This window comes from Myotis myotis, unplaced genomic scaffold (genome assembly GCF_014108235.1).
Source record: "Myotis myotis isolate mMyoMyo1 unplaced genomic scaffold, mMyoMyo1.p scaffold_m19_p_3, whole genome shotgun sequence".
Lineage (NCBI taxonomy): Eukaryota > Metazoa > Chordata > Mammalia > Chiroptera > Vespertilionidae > Myotis > Myotis myotis.
In genome coordinates this window covers 129,095,654-129,117,863 of record NW_023416335.1, presented here as the reverse complement: position 1 = coordinate 129,117,863, position 22,210 = coordinate 129,095,654, and the positions used below count along the sequence as shown (strand labels likewise).

The window sequence follows — 22,210 nt, the reverse complement described above, 5'->3', positions numbered from 1 at the left end:
GTGGTTTAAAAAGAAAATGATAGAACTCAACTTGTGACTGAAATCCAGGCTTACCAGCTGTGTGCCCTTGAATAAGCTATCCAAACTTTCTATGACTGGGACACTCATCTGCAAACTGAAGTATTTAAAGTATCAAGTGAAATAACACCTGTAATTCACACCTGGCACATAGAAAACAGCCTCATGTGGCCATGATTTCTAGAGTTTTTGTTGCTGTTAGCAGCAGCAGTGTCTAGATAATATATTAAAGGCTGGGGCCTGAGTGGGATCATCCAGGAAGTGAGTATAGATAAGAAGAGGGTGAAGGTACTCACCCTTGAGAGAAGAAAGACCAAAGGTTGGACCCATAAGTGAAGTAGGAGAAAGTGAGGAGATTGTGGTGTCCAGAGGTTCAGGAAGTATTCCAAGAGGGTGATGAGCTGTGTCAAATGCTGCCAAGAGATTTATTGAGATCAGGCCTGGACAGGACCATCTACATAATGTGGGGTCTACTGTAAAATGTAAATGGAAGAGGGGCTTTGTCATGCGTTGTCAAAAGAGGAAAAGGGCAACTGACCTAGAGTGGACACTCAAAACATAACTTTAGAGTTGATAGCACATACCCACATTAAAGCAATACTTGCTATTATTAGCAATGAGGCCTGCTAAGGAGAAGTGACAGAGAGCAGGATGAACAAATAGTTTAAAGGACAGAGACAACCTAACCTTAGGGTAAGGTGGCATTCCAGAGGCCTGCTAATTATAAAACACCAGGAGCAGAGATGTCCCAATTACAACTGTAGATGGCCCAGTCTACAACTGCGTAGACTCTACTTTTTTTTTTTGAAAATTTTAGAAAAACAGAAAAATAGACCAAAAATCTCTAAAAACCCCAGGAATGCATTTTTATTAAAAACTGTGAAAACTAACACTGAATTTTCCTCCTTACTTCCTTAATCTCTTTCCACCAAACCCTAATACCATGATAATGAAAGGTGTTTGATTACCAATGTCAATGCTGTATACTGCCAACTTGGAATTTGCTTTCATACATTTCCATTGAGTAACACCCTATGTAAACATTACCACGTAATTTAAGATGTCAAAGCATACAATTCGTCATCTGGCTGGCCTATTTCAAGATAAAATGTCAAAGGGGGAAGTTAAGAGAAAAGGTTAACTACCCATTTTAAAAAAACATTTATTGTCTGAATGAAGTAATTCATTGTTTCAAGACATCTACATTAGGACAAAAGAAAGAACAAAACAATGTTCAACTAGGCTCTGAAGATAGCACAAGGAACATACTAATGGAGAACATGTTTGCTCTCCATAATGTCAAAAAGTCAACAGTTATTGTATTACCCTAAGTAGCAATAACTTTCTGTAGTCAACACAAGCTCTCTTACTTGTTAATTTAACCAAAATCAACTTCTTAGAGATCTGCTCTGTCAAGAATACTACCAGTATTTTCTGAAAAGAAACGGTACTGTCTCCCATTTTTGGATTTGTAGTTAAATTATCTTTTCAATTGTAAATACATTTACATGGTACAGAATTCTAATGTTACTAAAAAGTATTTATCAAAATCTCCTTCCAGCCTTTGGCCCCTGATTCCTTTCCTAGAGACAAACAGTGTTAACCATTTTCTTGAGTATCTTCCTACATGCTTAAACAAATGTGTGTTTATTCACATGTATTCTTTATACAAATAGCAGCATGCTACTCTGGCCATTCTGCATTTGGCCTCTCCATCCTCCAGTTGTCCAGCCTGCTTAATATATAATACACTAGAGGCCCGGTGCACAAAATTCATGCACAGGTAGGGTCCCTGGGGCCTTCCTTCCCCAAGCTGCCGACTGCTGGCTGGGGCCTCCCTTCATTCCATGCCACTCCCTGGTGGTCAGCATACATCATAGCAAGCGATCGAACTCCCAGTCTCCCAGTTGAACCTCCGAGGGGACACTCTGCACATTAGCCTTTTATATATATAGATTGGAGATTATGCTTTACTAGTACATAGAGCTGCCTATTCTCCCCACCCCATTTTTGATAAATTTTTATTTTGACAATTTCAAGCTTACAATACAATTACAATGTAGCATAAGAAATTTATATAATGTTATTAACCAATGTACCTCAATACATTTAATAAAAACATTCTTATATTCTCTACTTTAGATTTTGCTCTTGTTGACATTTTGTCCATTTGTTTTATCATTCTCTCTCTATATAAACACTTTTATACATGCACTAGTGGCCGGTGCACGAAATTCGTGCACATTAAAAGAGGATTAATTAGAGGAAGTAGTTTAATATTGCTATGTGCCCTTTCTCTATAATAGAAGTGCCAGAGATGAAAGAAAATTAGTAAAATGTATATGAAAATCTTCCTCCTTGTCAGAGTCTGGGGCGCACCATAGGACCCAGAGTCAAGTCCGCGCCCACCCATGTGTGCCTCAAAATCGCGCGAGACTCAGACCCGGCCAGCCCCACCCCCATTGGGCTAGATCTAGACCCAGCCGGTCCCACCCTTGTCAAGCCCCACCGGCGGGGTCGCAGCCGAAGATCCCATGGCCCGGTGACAGGTGGGGGGCGCAGCCTGAGGTCCCCTGTCAAGCCCCGCCAGGTGGGGGGCGTGGCCTGAGGTCCCCTGGCCTGGCACTGGGGCGGGGGGTGCACCTTGAGGTCCCATCAAGCCCCGCCAGGTGGGGGGGCGCAGCCTCAGGTCCCCTTGCCTGGTGCCGGGGCGGGAGGAGCGGCCTGAGGTTCCCCATCAAGCCCCGCTGGGAAGGGGGCACGGCCTGAGGTCCCCTGGCCTGGCTCCGGGGCAGAAGGCACGGACTAAGGTCCCCCGTCAAGCCCTGCCGGGCAGGGGGCGCACCTTGAGGTCTCCCATCAAGCCCTGCTGTGGTGGGGGGCATGGACTGAGGTCCCCCGTCAAGCTCTGCCAGGGCGAAGAGGCACAGGCTCAGGTCCCTGCTGATTGCTCCTTAAGGCTCATACGGGAACTCGGCCTCTGCTGTGGGTGCAGCCATCTTGTGTTACAGAAACCCTGCCTCTGCTGTGGGAGCCTCCATCTTTTGCGATGAAGTGACAGTCAATTTGCATATTCCCTGCTTTTTATATAGGATATTTTTCCTTAGCTAACTGGAACGTTAGAAACATTTTTTTAAAAATATATTTTACTGATTTTTTACAGCGAGGAAGAGAGAGGGATAGAGAGTTAGAAACATCGATGAGAGAGAAACATCAATCAGCTGCCTTTGCACACCTCCTACTGGGGATGTGCCTGCAACCAAGGTACATGCCCTTGGCCAGAATCTAACCTGGGACCTTTCAGTCCCCAGGCTGATGCTCTATCCACTGAGCCAAACCAGTTAGGGCTAGGAACATTTTTTTACCACCACATACATCAGTATGTATTTCCTAAGAACAAAGACATTAACTAACATAAACCATAGTACAATTAACAAACTGTCAGGAAATTAAGTACTATTTAATATGTTTTTATTATCCATAGTCTATATATGGATTTGCCAATCACAGCGATTTTCCCGCCCATCATGTAAGCCAGGATATGCATTGCATTAACTTCCATGAATGTTTAGTCTCCTGTGAATTAGAAAGATTTCCTAGGTCATTCTTTGTCTTTATTGGCCTTGATGCTCTTGAAGATTAGACCTGTTATTTTTGTAATATGTTTAACAATTTTTTCCCCTGATGTTACCTTGTGGGTCAGATTCACGATATATTTTTTAATAAGAAATCCACGAAGTTTATGTTGTTCTCTTATCAGTGCATCATATTAGGATGCATGTGATACCTCTCCGTCCCAATATTGATGAGATTCACTTTAATCACATGGTTTAGTTGAGCTTTTCCTTGTAAAGTTAATAATTAATAAGTAGTTTGTGGGGACATACTTTAAGACTATAAATATCCTCTTCCTCAACAAACTTATCACACACTAATTTTAGCATCCTTTAATAATTTTCCAACCCATCATTATTTCTATAATTTACTAATTAGTAATTATTTAATGAACTAATATTTAATTTCTTAATTTGTTATTGTAAGGTAAAATCTTTCCTTATCCATTTATCTATTTATTCACTTATTTATATCGGTGTGAACTCAAGATTATTTTACTGGGATTGTAATCCATCCTTATTAACATTTATTTTTACTCTTATATAGTTCTATATTTGGCTAGTAAGCACCCTTAAAGCTGACCTTCTGATATAAATTCATCATTCTTTGAGTATTTCCTTATTTCTAGAATTACAAAATGTTCCAAGATGCATTTTCCCTACCCCAGCCCTAGAATTGGCCTTTCCCCCCAAGATGCTCTGATGCCTATTAGTGGAGAATGACATTTAGAAACCGAGATCTGAGGATTATGTTTGCTTATTGCTACCAGTGTGTCAGAGAACAGAGCTAAGAAATAAGATATAGCCCTAACTGGTTTGGCTCAGTGGATAGAGCGGCGGCCTGCCGACTCAAGGGTCCCAGGTTCGATTCCTGTCAAGGGCATATACCTTGGCTGCGGGCACATCCCCAGTGGGGAGTGTGCAGGAGGCAGCTGATCGATGTTTCTCTCTCATGGATGTTTCTAACTCTCTATCCCTCTCCCTTCCTCTCAGTAAAAAATCAATTAAATATATTTAAAAAAAAAAAGAAATAAGATATAAATGGAAGTTTCAGTGGACAGAACTAAGAAATTAGATAGAAATAGAAGGCTGTACTATCCTAATAAGAGAAACATGGTAATTGGCCGTACGTCAGCTACCCTTCCCATTGGCTAATCAGCGAGATATGCAAATTAACTGCCAGCCAAGATGGCGGCCGGCAGCCAGGCAGCTTGAAGTTAACATGAGGCTTGCTTGCTTCAGTGACGGAAGAAACCAACGCACCCTGCCTACCTTGCTAGCCTCTGAGCTTGCAGTTTGAAACATTGTTACAAATATAGAAGCTAAACAAAACCCCAGAAACCTGCTTTCAGCCTGCCGGGATCTCAGAGCTGGAGTTGAAACAGTGTTTCAATTATAGAACCCAAACAACCAGATACCTGCTTTCAGCAGCAGAGGCCTCAGAGCTGGAGCCAGAGCTAAAGCTGGCCCAGAATAAAAAAAAAAAAAAAAAAAAAAAAAGGAGCGGTTGGGAGCTTCAGTCACCCGCCAGCCTGAAAACAGCCCTCAGCCCCTCACCCAGACTGGCCAGGCACCCCAGTGGGGACCCCCACCCTGGAGGGTGTGAGACCAGCTGCAAAGAGCCATCATCCCCTCACCCTGGCTGGCCAGGCACCCCAGTGAGGACCCCCACCCTGATCCAGGACACCCTTCAAGGCAAACCAGCCGGCCCCCAGTCATGCACCAGGCCTGTATCCTATATAGTAAAAGGGTAATATGCCTCCCAGCACCGGGATCAGCGGAGCCGTGAGGCCTCCCAGCACCAGGATCAGCGGAGCTGAGAGGCCTCCTGGCACCGGGATCAGTGTGACAGGGGGCAGCGTCCAAACCCCCTGATCACCCTGCGGCTCTGTGTGTGACAGGGGGCAGGGCCACAACCTCTCTATCCGCCCTGCTCTGTTCGTGACAGGGGAAGGCGCCCCAACCCCCTGATCAGCCCTGCCCTGTGCCTGATAGGGGGGAGCTCCCCAACCCCCTGATCGCCCTGCAGCTCTGTGTGTGACAGGGTGCGGCGCCCCAACCCCCCCATGGGCCCTGCTGTGTGTGACAGGGTGCGGTGCCCCAACCCCTCCCCCACCATGGGTTCTGCTGTGTGATGGGGTAGAGCCATAACCTCCCCAACAGCCCTGCCCTGAGTGTGACAGTGGCGGTGCCCCAACCCCCTGATCGGCCCTGCTCTGTGTGTGACAGGGTGCGACACCCCAACCCCCCCCCCCCACCCATGGGTCCTGCTCTGTGTGTGATGGGGTAGAGCCATAACCTCCCCATCGGCCCTGCCCTGAGTGTGAGAGTGGCGGCGCCCCAACCCCCTGATCGGCCCTGCTCTGTAGATGATAGAGGGCGGTGCCCCAACCCCCCCTCCACGGACCCTGCTCTGTGTGTGATGGGGTAGAGCCATAATCTCCCCATCGGCCCTACCCTTAGTGTGACAGTGGCGGCGCCCCGACCCCCTGATCCACTCTGCTCTGTGCGTGACAGGGGGGAGCTCCCCAACCCCCTGATGGGCCCTGCTCTGTGCGCAACAGGGTACGGAGCCCCAACCCCCCTGATGGGCCCTGCTCTGTGCGTGACAGGGGGCAGTGCCCCAACACCCTGATTGGCCCTGCTCTGTGCGTGACAGGGGGTGGCGCTGCAACCTCCCCATCGACCCTGCCTTGAGTGTGACAGGGGTCGGTGCCCCAACCCCCCAATCGGCCCTACCCTGAGCGTGACTGAGGGTGGCATCGCAACCTCCCGATCTGCCCTGTTCTGTGCATGACGGGGGAGCTCCCCAACCCCCTGATGGGCCCTGCGCTGTGCGTGACAGGGTATGGAGCCCCAACCCCCCTGATGGGTCCTGCTCTGTGCATGACAGGGTATGGAGCCCCAACCCCCCCTGATGGGCCCTGCTCTTTGCGTGACAGGGTACGGAGCCCCAACCCCCCTGATGGGCCCTGCTCTGTGCGTGACAGGGGGCAGTCCCCCAACCCCCTGATTGGCCCTGCTCTGTGCGTGACAGGCGGTGGCGCTGCAACCTCCCCATGGACCCTGCCTTGAGTGTGACAGGGGGCGGTGCCCCAACCCCCCAATCGGCCCTACCCTGAGCGTGACTGAGGGTGGCATCGCAACCTCCCAATCTGCCCTGTTCTGTGCATGACGGGGGAGCTCCCCAACCCCCTGATGGGCCCTGCGCTGTGCGTAACAGGGTATGGAGCCCCAACCCCCCTGATGGGTCCTGCTCTGTGCATGACAGGGTATGGAGCCCCAACCCCCCTGATGGGCCCTGCTCTATGCGTGACAGGGTACGGAGCCCCAACCCCCCTGATGGGCCCTGCTCTGTGCGTGACAGGGGGCAGTCCCCCAACCCCCTGATTGGCCCTGCTCTGTGCGTGACAGGCGGTGGCGCTGCAACCTCCCCATGGACCCTGCCTTGAGTGTGACAGGGGGCGGTGCCCCAACCCCCCAATCGGCCCTACCCTGAGCGTGACTGAGGTGGTATCACAACCTCCCGATCTGCCCTGCTCTGTGCATGACAGGGGGCGGCACCCCAACTCCCCAATCGGCCCTGCTCTGAGCCCGACCAGGGGCTGCACCTAGGGATTGGGCCTGCCCTCTGCCACACGGGAGCAGGCCTAAGCCAGCAGGTCATTATCTCCCGAGGGGTCCCAGACTGCGAGAGGGCACAGGCCAGGCTGAGGGATTCCCCCTCCCCGAGTGCACAAATTTTTGTGCACCGGGCCTCTAGTCTATATATATAAAAGTCTAATATGCAAATAGACCGAACAGTGGAACAACCAAACAACCAGTCGCTAAGACATGTGCTGACCACCAGGGGGTGCGCACGGAACATGGCAGGTTTTGGCAGCAGGCGGCAGAGCGTGGAACATGGAGGGCATCAGTCAAGGCAGGATGGTGGAGCAGGTGAGCGGGGGCGCCAGAACAAGGTGGGGCACCGGTTGTTGTCATTGGGGCAAGCCTCTGGTAGTTCCTGAAAATTCTTTGCTCCTGCGCACCGCGGTCCCGCCAGGTGCTCGCACCTGTTGCCAGCACCTGCCCTGCTCACACCCACTGCCGGCACTAGAGCCGCCATTTGCACCCACTGCCAGTGCCCAGCACCAGCCCCGATCGCTCAGCACCGTCAGCAGGTGCAAGTGGCAGCTGCCAGCCCCAATCGCCCCTCAAGGTTTTTCCACCTCCCCCTGCTCCTGAGGGGTGATTGGGGCTGGCAGCCACCGCTCACACCCTCAGCCGGTGCCGGCCCTGCTCGCACCCGTTGCTGGCACCGGCCCCAATCACTCCGCACCATCAGCGAGTGCAAGCAGGGTCGGCACCGTCAGCATGTGGGAGCGACAGCAGCAGGAGCGGGGCTGCCGGCAGGCAGGGGGCCAGGGACCACAGCGGGAGGGGCCGGGTGGAGGCACAGAGGATGGGTCGAGACCCGCCCCTATGCCCACCACAGCCTCGCGGCCAACAGTTCCTTTCAAGGTGCACGAATTCATGCACTGGGACCCTAGTATAAATATAAAAATATTCAAAACCATGAGTTCATAATCATAACTCCAATTCCAACCTAAAACTACAGAATACATTCTAGCCCCACTTCTTTTCATAACTCTTCCCCCACAAAAAAACTTGGCTCTCATTATGCTCAATATATTTTACTCAAATCTAGAATACACAAAGAGTAGGGTGATCATCACTAACCCACACCTCTGCAAATAGCACTCTCACGATCGGTAGTTCAGAATTCAGTCTTGCTCCTTTCTGGTCTGTCAAACTTGGTTTTACTCTCTGGGAGTGGATCTACTTCAGTTCTGAATACAGGTTTAGGGCAGGCCTTTTATATCAGGTGTGGTCCTAATTCCTAAGGTTTGGCCTCCTTGGTGTCTCCACCACATGTCTGAGGTGCTTGACCAGATTTCCCCAGTTTGTCTCGGCCAGAGGTACAGGGACACCCAGCCCTGCATGGTCACTGGAATCATCAATCCGCTCCCAGCCCAGCATTAAGCAATCTTTGCTAAACTTCACAGATTCTCAATCTGCACAAATGTGCCGGACCCTCAGCCAAAACTGTAACAATCCCCCACAGACTTCTGTGGCTGCTTACCTGACTCAGCAAGAACATCTCAAGTATCCTGCCACACAAAGGTCACCCCAGCAGCCAGAACTATACCTCTGCTGCCTCAGTGCAGCCAGGCTCTCACTGCTTAGGCTCCACCTCTCTGCTGTGTAGCAGGTGGAGTGCCCCTAGGAAAAAGGCCCAGTGATGGGGGGCTCACCTTACGCCTTCCTTCTTGAAATGACCAGTTTTGTACTCTTTGTTGCTCTGAAAACAGCTGTCTCATATACTTTGTCTTATTTCACAGTTGTTTTCAGCTGGAGGGCAAGTTTGGTAATCAATTACTCTGTCATAGCTCGAGGCAGGTCTGCCTTATTCTTTTTAACAGCTGCATAGTATTTTACTGTGCACCTTAATTTAACCAGTCTAGGCCAGTGGTCGGCAAACTCATTCGTCAACAGAGCCAAATATCAACAGTACAACGATTGAAATTTCTCTTGAGAGCCAAATTTTTTAAACTTAAACTATATAGGTAGGTACATTGTTATTAACTTAATTAGAGTACTCCTAAGGCTTAGGAAGAGCCACACTCAAGAGGCCAAATAGCCTCATGTGGCTCGAGAGCCGCAGTTTGCCGACCGCTGGTCTAGGCTACTTAGGTTGTTTACAGTGCTTTTACAAACGATGCTGTGATGTACATGTGTCATTTCTGACATGTGCCAATATATCTTTGTGACAAATTCCCAAAAGAATTATTGATGGGTCAAAGAACATTTTAGAATTTACTAAAAAGGTTTGTGTTCACAATATAGTAGTATCTTTCACAACTTTATAAATCAGGATTATATCCCCTCAAGTCTTCATCCCATATTCAAGGAAGTCCTAATAATTCAATCACCTTCATATAAAATTCCTGAATTTTCAGTTATTTCAGAAGTCCCTCTATATATTTTCTACCCTCATTATGCCCTGCTTTAAAAGCCACCTACCAGAATTAATGTCAGCTTTCTAGTTTGAAGCACCATGATTCTGTACTTTCATTTCCATTTCCAGGCTCATGCTAGTCTTTAGGTCACAAAAGAGCCCCGGACTACCTTCTTCAGGGAAAAATAAACAAGGAAGCCTTCTAAGGAAAACTATGAGAGGAGTTTTCTATAAATATTTTTTTAAAAAAAAATAATAAAATGTAATCCCCAGGCTTACACATCTACAAACCTAGACAGAAGAGGGTTGCACAATAAAGAGACAATATTCTAATCGTAACTAAATAAACTTTACTACCCTAATACTTTCAGAAGTAGTTATTACTATCCTAGAACTGTATAATAGTATAATTAGATGAGGGCATAAACTTAAAAATTCTCTGCCCTGAATGAGGGAATAATTAGCATGTTTTCCTACTAGCTCACACTAAGTAATTAGCTTGCTAGCTTAAGCATGGTCTAAAAGAAGCTACAGGCACTTTAAAAATAATCTTTAGTAATAATCAATCCGTAGAAATTTAATCTAACTTACTCAACTCCACATCTCCATGAGGACTGATAATCATATCAACACAAGCCTTTACTGAGTTGTTATTATGGCCAAGTACCTTTAAAGACTTCATAAGCATTCTTTTACTTAATCCTCACAACAGGGCTGGTAGATATAATTATCCCTCTTTAACAGATGAGGAAATGAGTCTTAGTGAGGTTAAGTAACTTGTCCAAGGTCACATAGAAGGAAAGTAGTAGAGCTCCACTTTGGAGGCTATCAGACTCCAAAGCCTGGGCATTTATTAATGTTTCTCATTTATCAGTGTTTCTCAAAGTGCTGGGGACTTACGGATTATCTCCATTAGAATTACTGGGGACCTGAAAATGCATACTTCTAGTTGTTTACATTCTTTGGGTGTATATTACCGAAATTTGAGAAATACTGCACTCTGCTACAACCTCTCAGTGAGAACATAAGATTACTTTAGCACTTGGAGTAATTTTTAAAACTGTAACAACAAGAGAAGCTTCAACCAAGCACTACATGGCTGCCATCAACAACTATATTAGAAAAAGAATTTCTGGCAAACTTTTATTACGGTTTCATGATAAGAAAATAACTTAAAAATTCCAAATTTAATTCTGCTTCTTTTCAGTCAGAAACAGGGAAAATTAACATATTTGTTACAATCATTTCTTCTACAAACAACCCATGCACGTTAAACAGTGACTGAATCAATCAGGGTAACTCTGAAGGAAAAAAAGGGGGGAAACTGACAACTTCAATGTTAAAATTTTATAATTTTAAATGGAAACTTCTGAAGTGCAGCTCGGATTCTGAAAACTTTGTGAAAATACTTCTAAACTCTTCTAATGTTTGTATACTTGAGTGTGCCCCCAGAGTCTGGCTCCAGACAAGGCTCAGCCAGGCCCTGCTGTTCATTTGCTTCACAGCTTCAGGAAAGTTACTGAACTCTCAGCTTCTGCATCCATAAAAAGGGATGATAACACTTCACAGATATTGCTTTCTCCCATCCTCTCTCTCTTCTGATCACCTCTCAACCTATCCTGTGAAACCCAGAAAAGGCTATCAAGAAGAAATTAATCATGTAAAATACAGTTAAGGGAATATTGTCAATAATACTGTAATATTATGTAAGGTATATACATATCTAATCACTATGCTGTACACCTGAAACTAATATAACATTGTGTGTCAACTCTAAAGACTAAAGTTTTTTTAAAAATCCATCATGCTTCATGTTCTATTTTCTCCAATCATGAGCAGAAGTTTAAGCCTTAAGCCCCGCTGGTCATCAATGATCATGTACTCTCACTGCCATAATGCGCTAGGTATCTCCATAGCTGAACTTGACACCATGCCTTCTCTCCTTCCCAAAAGTTACCAGTAGACCCTCCTTGTCCTTAACTACTTAAACCTTAACCTTGCTTGGTGACACCAAGATTGCCGAAACCCTTTCAAGCAACAACTATTTTCTCTTTCACACCTCACCTACTGCAGGACAGTCTTCCTCTCCATTCCAAACTTGATATTATTAGTTCACTAGAGGCCTGATGCACAAAATTTATGCAAGGGGCTCCGAGGGCCGAGGCAGCAGCCCCGGAGGACAGCCAGCCTAATTAGCATATTACACTTTTATTATTATAGGGAAGATTCAACAGATATCTCACCCCTATGACATGTAAGGCATTGTGGGTAGGTCAGGGGAAGTGCTAAGTAACAAAACAGCCAAAATCTGAGCTTATATTCACATGGAGAAGAGGAAAACAAACAAGCAAGTAGGAAGATAAAGTAGGAAGTCATAATGAGAATTTTGTGTGGGGCAGAATACTCACTTCAAATGGAGTGATCAGTGGCATTTTTAAGTGGGGGTATGAAGGGTAAGAAGGAGCCAGTCAAGCAAAGAGTGAGATGGTGAAGAACATTTCAGACCAAGGGCGTAATGAGGCTTTCTTTGCCGCCTCCATAATCAACTCTGTGCTCACACCCTGGATCTTGTCACCAGCAGAACGTGAACACATCTCATATCACCAATTGAAACTTGCCATACCTTCTGACAACTCGGCTTTTCTTAGAGGTCACTTGTTCACCTCATCCGGAAGTCTCATCCATTGACCTACATTCTCCATTAAGACTCTTTTTACCATCTTCGTTTAACTATCCAATTTACAATTCCCCTCTTACACATACAGTCAATCCCTTGACTACCCTGCCTTCCTTCAGGCTAGCCTGGCAAAATCCCAATCATTCTGCCTTTTCTGAGACTATATCTGTGCCAGTGAGAAATGCTAGACACAACCCCAGACAGATTGGGAACACTGTAAATTCATGATCACTAATTTCAATGAACTTCTTCACTGCCCAGTAGTGCTCAATAATGACTATTTGGTATCTTCTACATTCTCTTCAACATTTTTACCCTACTCTAGACCCTAGCTTTCATGATACCCTACTATAATGGCTTTCCCTCCTATCTTTCTGATTATTCCTTCTTAGATTTTGTTGTTATTCCCTCTTCTGATCTAAAGGTTGGAGATCTTCTGGACTCAGATATGGGCCATTTGCCCTCATTGCGCTATGTTCTTCCCAGGTGACTTTATCTATTCCCGCGACTTTAAATACCATCTGTATGCTAATAACTCCCAAATCTCTTTCCCAGACCATCTCTTTACTTTCAAGATCACCATTTTTGATTAAAACCACCATCATCTCCTGCTGATATTACTACAATAGCTCTTAATTTCTCTGCTAATAGTTCAGTCTCCCCATGGTAGCCACAGTGATCTGATGTATAAATCAGATCATGTTATTCCCTTATTTAAAACTCTCAATGGCTTCCCACAACTCTCAGAAAAAAATCCTAAAAAATGGCCTCTTAGTTTCCCGAGGCTTCCATAATACATTACCAAAAATTTGGAGGCTTAAAACAACAGAAATTTATTCTTTCACAGTTCTAGAGACTGGAAGTCTAAAATCAAGGTGCTGGCAGTACCACACTCCCTCTAAAGCAGGGGTGGGAACGTCCAGCCCATGGGCCTCATAAGATGTGCGAAAACATTTGGTCTGGCCCTGCCAACGCATTAGAAGTGAGTTAATTAAATGTTTAACCAAATACAGCAGGCTAATTTTTTAAGTTGATAATTTTGTATGGCCTACAAATGATGTCATAAACATCCAAATGGCCCTTGGCAGAAATAAGGTTCCCCACCCTGCTCTAAAGACTAGAGATTCCTTGCCTCTTCCAGTTTCTGGTGCCTTCGGGATCTCCCTGGCTTGTGGCTCAATCACTCCAATTCTCTATCTCTGGCTTCATGTGGCTTTCTCTTATCTCCTTCGTTTGTGTCTTATAAGAACACTAATCATTGGACTTAGGGCCCATCCAGGTCATTCTAGATTATTTCTTCTCAAGATCCTTAACTTAATAGCATTTGCAAAGACCTTTATTTACAAATACTGTCACATTTACAGGTTCCGGGGATTAGGACATGGGCATATCTTTTGGAGGGCCATCATTTAACCCACGATAACCTCCTAGCCTCCAAGGCCTTACCCAAGCTGCCTCTGCCTCCCCCGAGCAACTTCATCTCCCAAAGCTCTCTTTCTTGGTGCACGGCTTTACCCATGCTGGCTGCCTTTTATTTCCTTGATTGAGGACAAGCTCTTTCCCATCCTTCTGCTAAATGCTATTCCATACCATGCTCTCTAGTCTGCCTGGCTAACTCCTCCTTCAGGTCTGGACTTTAATCTAACTTCCACAGAGAAGTGTTTTTTGACCCGTACACTTAAGTATGTTGTCACAGTTATCCCTCAAAGCATTTTGTTCCTTTTCTTTGCAGCATTCAATTAATTTTCCCGTTTCCAAGTTGAACCTGCATATAATTTGTGTGTTTGCTTGTTATTCTTTGTCTCTTATCACTGGACTGTGAATTCTTCATACCACTTCTGGCACACCTGCTTTGTCAACTTCCTTTCCTATACCCAAGCGTGGGCCAGCACCTGGCACAGTGGCAATAACTAAATAAAGGAGTACTGAGTGAAAACAGCACCTCCCATTCCCCTTTGAACAGGATTAGATAAGTACAAATAAATGGGTTAGAAGGATCACCAGACAGTTGAGGACAGGAGGCCTGCAGCAGATCTCTCTCCCAGGCCAGCCTGATAGAAAGGCCAAGCTGGGTAAAAAGGAAAAGTAGTACCCGATTACTAGCAAATTCTTTCCCTACTCTTCAATTCTGCCAAGAACAGACTGTATACCTCGGGAACTCATTCGCCTTTTATAATAATCTCTACCTACTATTCTAAAGGATTAATTGAGGTTTTTCTGAATTTTAGGGGAAACTCCAATAACAACTGATTTCCTACTGCAGCCTAATACTTAACTGGGAGATTCACATTATATATAAGGTTCTCAATTCTACTAAATCACAAAATGATTCAAGTATTAATAATAAATACTGCTGGCCTGTTTTAAAATCTAGTGTGCAGAGAGACACAGAAAAGAGAAATATTTTCTAGGACACATGAAATTCTCCAGCCTCTTTTTTACCCTGAAGTTTACTTTTTAAATTGAGATATAATTTACATACTGTAAATTCCCCCTTTTAAAGTGTACAATTCAGTGTTTTGCCCAAAGTTGTACCACCACTGTCACTATCTAATTCCAGAACATTCTCATCACCACCACTTTCCGACCCCCACCCCCAAAAAACAAAACAAAACGCAAAAGACCATGCTCATTAGCAATCATTTGCTATTTCTCCCTTCCCCAGTCTCTGGCAACCACTAATGTATCATCTCTATAGATTTTCCCGTTTGTTTTTCATATTTATGAAACAAATACAGAGACATGAAATGATTTGCACAGGGTTGTAGCCATCTCATAAGAAAGCAAGATTATAACACACGTATTTATAGCAACTTTTTAAACAGTATAAAATACAAGAGATCAGTGAAAATATGTTTAGCTCAACTATACATATCTTCAATGTGGCTATACGACACCTGATGCATAAAGCTCAATTCTTTGGCTAGTAGTTCTCAGCAGTGTCAGGCTGGGTGGAGGCAGGAGGGCAGGGTGTTAGGCAGGGATCACTAAAGAAGAGATGCTACTGTTGGACAGGAATTGCCCATACGGACAGGATGATGAGAGAGAGAAGGTTGAGAAAGTGTGACATAATGAGGTTTATAGGACTTTTTTTTCTTCTTTTTTTTTTTTTAGCCCAGGGCTGTGAAATTAGTGCTAATGTGCACAGGTGCCCACTTGCTTTCTTTTATAGTGCCCTCGGTGGGTCCGAGAGATCCCTAATTATTCCCAGTTTGTTTGAGTAGTTAATGCATAAATAGTGCTAACACCATTTCAGAATACTTGCTGGTTTACGACACTTTGCAAAATAATATAGAAAACTTGACTTTTTTATAGTCTACTGTCTGCATTCCCAATTAAGTTAAAGAATTACAAGCTTAACTTACTTCTGCACCACCAACAAACGTGTATACAGGTACAGTGATCCCATAGACTAAAATAACAATCAAAATCCATTTGCAAAAATAATTAGGCACACATTTTATTTTGTCTTAATCAATATTGCAAATACATTAACAAAGGGGAAAAAAAGGATGAAAACTGCTCATCACACAGAAAAAAATTCATCACTCAAAACAGATTAATCTGAACTTCAACATTCTTTTTTAAAAAATATACTTTTATTGATTTCAGAGAGGAAGGGAGAGGGAGAGAGAGATAGAAACATAAATGATAGAGAATCATTGATCAGCTGCCTCCTACATGCACCCACTGGGGACTGAGCCCGAAATCTGGGCATGTGCCCTTACTGGGAAATGAACCGGGACTTCCTGGTTCATAGGTCGATGCTCAACCATGCCTGGCTGAATCTCAACATTCTTTGTGCTCATTTAAAAATATTCTTAAAACAGGAACTCAAAAAGACAAACAAGTGAGAACTGTTCTATCAATTCAAATTGAGATCCTAAATCAACTATGACTACACAACTTAAAAATAACCTTGTCTTCAATCTAGAAATGCTTGATTTTCCAACATATAATGAATACAAATTTTCTTTTATTAACAAGTTACTTTGAGTTATAGAGGTCCTGCATATGACTAGCTTATCTTTTTTTTTTTTAATGACTTATAAAATTGCCTAGTTAGATGGTCTAACTATTCAGAGACTCATATACTAAATGACATAGTGACTGGCCATTTAAAGTTGAAACTTGTTTAGCAAATATTTTACTAACGTTATTGTTAAGCATGTAAATTAACTTAAAAGGTCAACTCTTAATTGCCCCCAACAAAAGAGAGCTTTGGTACCAATAAATTAGAAGTAGGGCATCCAAATATATTTTGTTTGCAGTTTTATAGTGTGTTTTTTTAATTAAATTGGAAATGCCTATGCATCGAAACTGAAAATCTCATTCTTCAGTTATGTACAGGATTGTAAGGAATGAACAACCTAACTCTTCCAAATTATTGATGTAAATAAAGCACTAGCCTAAAATTTCTTCCAAAAAGCCCTAAATTTAGACCAAAAGTAAATAAGAATTAAGTACTACTCTACTTTTCAATGCTCCTTTTCCCTCTTGACATGAGCAGCAAGATACTAGAATAAAAATAATTCCAGTACGTACTTCCAGAATATATCAATTTTAGTTCTCCCATTTGATAGGGGGCTAAGAATAATAATAAAAATAAATTAAAAAAGAAAAGCTAACTTAATAATTAAAAAAAGCAGACTGAGCATGGGGAGAGGGTGGGTTTAGGAGAATATCTGTTGTCAGTCAACCCTTTTGTAAAATTCAGAGCACTATGATAAGTCCTCTTTAAATTATACCCAGGGCCATGCACAATTGCACATGGGATCTGGTAAACTTTAAGGTTGCCAGATAACTTACAGAAAGTTAATAACACATTTTCATTTTAAGAAGCAAAATAAAAAAAAAAAAATTCAAGACACCGAGCAATTTTACTTTTTGAAAAAACTATCCTAAAATTTTTTCTTAAATTCAGATTTTGCAAAGTTGCTAGGTCATTAAGTAGACACTGAAAACAACTTTTCATATAAGGCCTGTAGATTAATTCTTTATCAAGCATGTATTTTTCAAAAATCTAGGCCAAAGTGAACTAATTGAGATTTAATTCTAAATTTAGATTTCTAGATATAACATTGCAATAAAACCAGTAAAAAATACTTTTGTTCAAGTATGTTTACTTCTCCAATTATTTAGTTTGGGAAATATTTACATCTTTGCCCCAAAAGATTACTTACAGTTTGAAAGATTAAAGACAAAAACAAAAATTGGTTCAACAATTGTCAAAATGAAATGAATACAACAACTTTCCACTCAATCCAAAAATAAACCACTGCAGCAGGTGAGCTCAGCTCACATAAAACCATTTCTTTTCCCAGCTTCATAACTGGACTGAACGTTGCTCAAAAACATTACCTATGTTAAAAGTGGAGAGATAAAAAGTGTTGTAAAGATTGCACAATGATTGAAACTGAGACGGATATAATGTATAATCATAACATTTCAGAGCTGGAAGAGATCTTCAGGATCGATCTAATCCAGCATCCACATTTTACAGATCAGGAAAGTGAGGGCCAAACTGAGTCATTTGGTCAAATGACTTGACCAGTCACACTCCTGGGCTGAGCCATTCATTCATTCATTCAGTCCTTTTCCCATTTTCGGAAAGTTGCCTAAGTGCGAGGCTCAGTGGAAATAAGCTGGAAGCAGCATTCACCATTGTCAAGACAGGCTTCTTTCCTTATCTTAAGATTAATCCTGAAATGCCCTAAGCAGCAAGAACTCACAGAAGAGTTCCACAGCCTTTGCAAAACAGGGCCCACTTTCGGTTTCACACATTTCAATAAACACAGTTGGGTTTGACTTCAGAGCGGCCTCAATTGTATTTACTTTAAGTGATTAAGCATTAACAAAGGGAAGAAGTACAGTATTCTGAGTGAGTCCCTCTACAGTACATTCATAACTTAAGGAAGTGCAATCAGAAAATGCCCTAACACACAAGCAAGTTCACAGACAGGACAGGTTATGAAATCAAAGCTATTTGAGGTATCACTACAGCTCAGTTAAGTCCAATAGCTCAAGTTTACAAAGTGTGAAATGTAAAGATCTCCCCATTTCATTCAAATGTGGGTACATTTTTCTGAGATGTCAATTATGTAAAAAAAAGACCTCCAAACTCACATTCAAACTAATTCTCTCTTCTAAGGACACACATATCCAAACCAGGCCTTTCTCCTTAAAATCAACTTTCTTTGATTTCTATTTCATTTAAAAAAAATTAGGAAAAATAAACAAACCCTAAAAGTTAATGTGTTGGCTAAAGATATCCAAATTCTATGTATAATCAAAACAGCTTTAGCTCAAACTGCACATTTAAGAGTTTGTAAAAAAAAAAAAAGGGGGGGGGGATGTGCAGTGAACTCACCCATCCACAAAAATCATCTCTTATTTTACTTGGGATTTTTACAGTCTGTAATATCATCTGGCACCTAAATGTTTTGTATATCTCAATTCACAGTCAACTTCTTTAAGGAGAAGAAACCATACTGACAGAGCTCTGAAATAAAACAACCTCTAAGTAAGGCACTTTCAAACGTGAAACAGCAGCTCTCTGCGCATCAGTTTGTGTTCTATGCCAAGATGAACCGCAGGTTATACAGCCCTCTCATAGACTATGATCACTGGGTGATTTCTGATAAAATATAATCTCCATTGAGGCTCTTTGACTTTCCTGAATATACCGTCAGCTCAGGACCAAAGTGTTGCTGTGCTCTTTTAGTACTCAAACTTCCAGATTTGATTTTTATCCAGAGCATCACAAGTTCTCATCTGCACATCAGGTCGGCCCTCAGGTGTCCGATAAGCACTAAGACAGAGTCCTGAGTGTGGATGAAAAATGGTTCCATCTTCTTTAAAATGCCAAATAATGTTTGCTGGCACAGGGAACCCATCTTTTGGACAATTTTGCATCCCTACGTGATTTTTTTGCTCAGGAACCTCTGCACATAACTCTGTCACAGAATTAAACCTGATTTCTTTGTTTGAAGTGTATTCAAAGAACTGATTGCCCCCTTGACCATGGCATCCAAACAGTGAAAGGTTAGCACCTGTGGGGTTGTTGTCAGGAGCATTATAATCTAAACATTCAGAGGAGATCCCCATACTGCGAACAGCTCCGTGCCAGCCTGGCCTATCCTCTGGAACGTGTAAGTTCGAAAACACGTTTTTCAAATACCAGTCAAAGCTCTTGCACTTCAGCCGTTCTCGTAGTAGCTTTCTTTCAGAAATATCTCCGTAAGCTTCTTTCCTGGCCGGAGGGTTTCGATTGTAGAAATGCTCCTTGTACTCATCCATCCACACCTCCGCCGCCCGAGCAGTGTTCTGTAGGAAATTGGGCCGCGCATAGGGAGCCCGCTTAGGGAACACGTGGCCCACGTGGGAACACGGGTGGATCTCCAGTTTCCCTCCGCACTGCCACACCCGGAAAGACAGCTCCAGGTTTTCACCTCCCCACACTTCCATCCCAGTGTCATACGTTCCAAGGTACTCAAAATATTTCTTGCTGACAGCAAACAGTCCCCCGGCCATGGTGGGCGACCTGATGGGCTCGATTCTCGATTTCCACCTGTCCCGCTCATGTTTGGGGACAGAGTGCCACTGGAACGTCAGACGCCAGTCAAACCCACCAATCATGGGCTCCCCGGTCTGCATATAGAATTCGAAAGTATTCCAATCAATGGTGTCTATCACGGGACAAACCACGGCCGTTTCGTCCTCGCCGATCCTTTCCAAAAGGGGTTCCAACCAACCCGAGTTACACTCACAGTGGCAGTCCAGGAAGGTGAGCACGTCCCCCGTGGCAAACGTGGCCCCGATCAGGCGGGCCCGGACCAAGCCCTCCCGCTTGTTGGTCCGGATCAGGCGGACTCTCTCCAGGTTGCTGATGTACGTTTCGAGCTGCGCCTTCAAATAGACGCGGTCGCTCAGGTCATCCACCAAGATGACCTCCTTCAGCAGGACCGCGGGGGAGGTCTCCAACACGCTGTGGATGGTGCGGAGCAGCGTGGACCAGGCCTCGTTGTAGAAGGCGATGATCACGGAGGTGGTGGGCAGCCGCCGGTAGCGGAACGCCTTGGACCTGCACTCGGGCATCCTCTTGTCCTCGATGTGGCGGTGCAGGGAGATCCTGTCGCTGAGGTAGATGTTGATGGCATATCTCTCAATGAGTTCCTCCTGCTGCTTCCGCTCGGCCTCGCTCAGCTGGAGGTGGCTGGCTTTGCCCCACTCCCCCGGGGCCTGGGGGTCTGCGGGCGGCTTCTCGTACAGCGGCCGGGACAGATCTTCTGCCCCGGCCCCGGGGTCCGGGAGCTGCCTCGGCCCCCGCTCCCAGGCCAGGCCCGCTCCCGGGGCGGCATGGAGCGTGGAGACCGAGAGTTCCACCAGCACGTAGGCCACGGTCAGGAGCGCCAGCAGCAGGCAGCTCTTGCCTGCCCAGGTCCACCTCGCGGCCACCCGGATCCGCATGGCCGGGGCGCGGGCGCGGACCCCGGTGCCGGCGCAGGGCAAGGCGTGCGCGGCTCGGGGCGGAGCGCACCTCCCAGCAGGGCCCTGCTCCCCCGCAGGCAGGTCCTCGGCTCCTCGGCGGCCGGGGCCTCCCGGGGTCACCGAGCCCTCCGTCGCCGCCCGCGGCGCAGCCCCAGCTCCCGTCCCGTTCGCACTTCCTCCCGCGCCGCTCACAACTTTTCACCAACTCCCGGCCCACACCCACCCTCCCTCCCGGCGCGGACAAAGCCCTCCCCCTCCCGCTCGCTCCTCCTGGCGGCGAGTTCGCGAAAGTCTCGGGCCCGGCCCGCGGGCCTCGGCGGGACCGTGCGCTCCCCGGCTCCCCGCGCTCCCGGCCGCCCTCAACCCCCCACCTAGGACCGCGGTGGTCCCCCGGGGGCCCGGCGTGGACAGCAGGCAAGGTTTCCAACCAGCTGAGCGTTGCCCGTCACAAAAAGGAAAAAATAAATAGAGAGAGAGCGCGCGCGCGAATACAACTTACCCAGGTGTTTGCCGTTGGGACTAAAGTCCAAGGAGGTGATCGCAGCTTTGTGGCCCTTAAAGTACCGCTCCAGAACGGGGTCCTCCTGGGAAGGAAAGTTGTCAAGGTGTGAAAGCAGGTGCAGAGCGCGAGCTCGGGGGGTCGGGGATGCGCGCGGTCCCCTCCCGCGGGGTCCGTCCCGGGAGCGGCCAGGGGCGGTGGGTCCGCGGGCGGGCGGCCCCACAGGGAGCCGCGGGGCGCCCCCGTCCCCCGCAGAGCCGGCCACATCCTCGGTCCGCGCTGCTCAGAACCGCGCGGGCCTGAGAAGCCGCCCGGACCGCGCGCTGGGAATGCGGGCTCCCGGGCCCCCCGGCGGCGCGCGGTCACCGGTGCGCGCGGGGCCACGGCTTCGGCGCTTTTTGAAAACCTCCCGGTGATTCTGACGCAGGCGCTCCACGGGAACCTCGGAGAATTCCGGAGGCGGTGCGCCTGCGGTGCCTCTGTCCCGAGCCGGGCCAGGGCTGGACGCTCCCGCCGCCCCGGCAGCAGCGGGGGAGACGCGAGCGCCCGGGGCGAGGGGCCGGTTGCGGACCCGGCGGCGGACACCTGCCTCCACCTCCCGCAGGTGGGGGCGCGGCCCGGACCTGGCCCCGCAGCCCGCAGAACCGGCTCCGGAGAGTCGCTTCCAGCCCGTCCTTACCGGGGCGCAGGCCATGGGGGGAACGATGGGCTACCGGTTCCTGCGGGTGGGGAAACGGGGGAAAAGAAGGGGATGAGATGCGATGGGGGACCATGCGGCGCCCGGAACCGTCCGCCGGGAGCGGCGGCGCCTCCCGGTCACTACAACAACGGCGGCCCGGTCACACCCGCGCTCCAGGCGTGGCCAGCCGAGCCCCGAGGTTCCGCGGCGCCGGGCACCGCCGGTCGTCCTC

The 22,210-nt window shown here is 46.3% G+C and overlaps 1 protein-coding gene across 20 annotated transcripts in view; it reads right to left on the bottom strand.

Moving 5' to 3' along the window:
- Positions 1-22,138, bottom strand: part of POC1B (POC1 centriolar protein B) — a 140,506-nt gene extending 118,368 nt beyond the window's left edge. For 16 of the 20 annotated variants that reach the window (XR_004965740.1, XR_004965742.1, XR_004965741.1 and 13 more), the window contains exon 1: positions 19,363-21,006. Coding sequence is in view for 14 of the 20 variants with exons in the window: in XM_036297164.1 (XP_036153057.1) it covers positions 19,363-20,779 (1,417 nt within the window). In the remaining 6 variants the exon portion in view is untranslated. Of the gene's footprint in view, positions 1-15,409; positions 17,672-18,680; positions 21,007-21,299; positions 21,385-21,978 lie in introns of those variants that run through there. The other 4 variants (XM_036297174.1, XM_036297177.1, XR_004965744.1 and 1 more) reach the window with 3 other exon arrangements.
- Positions 22,139-22,210: the final 72 nt, after the last annotated feature.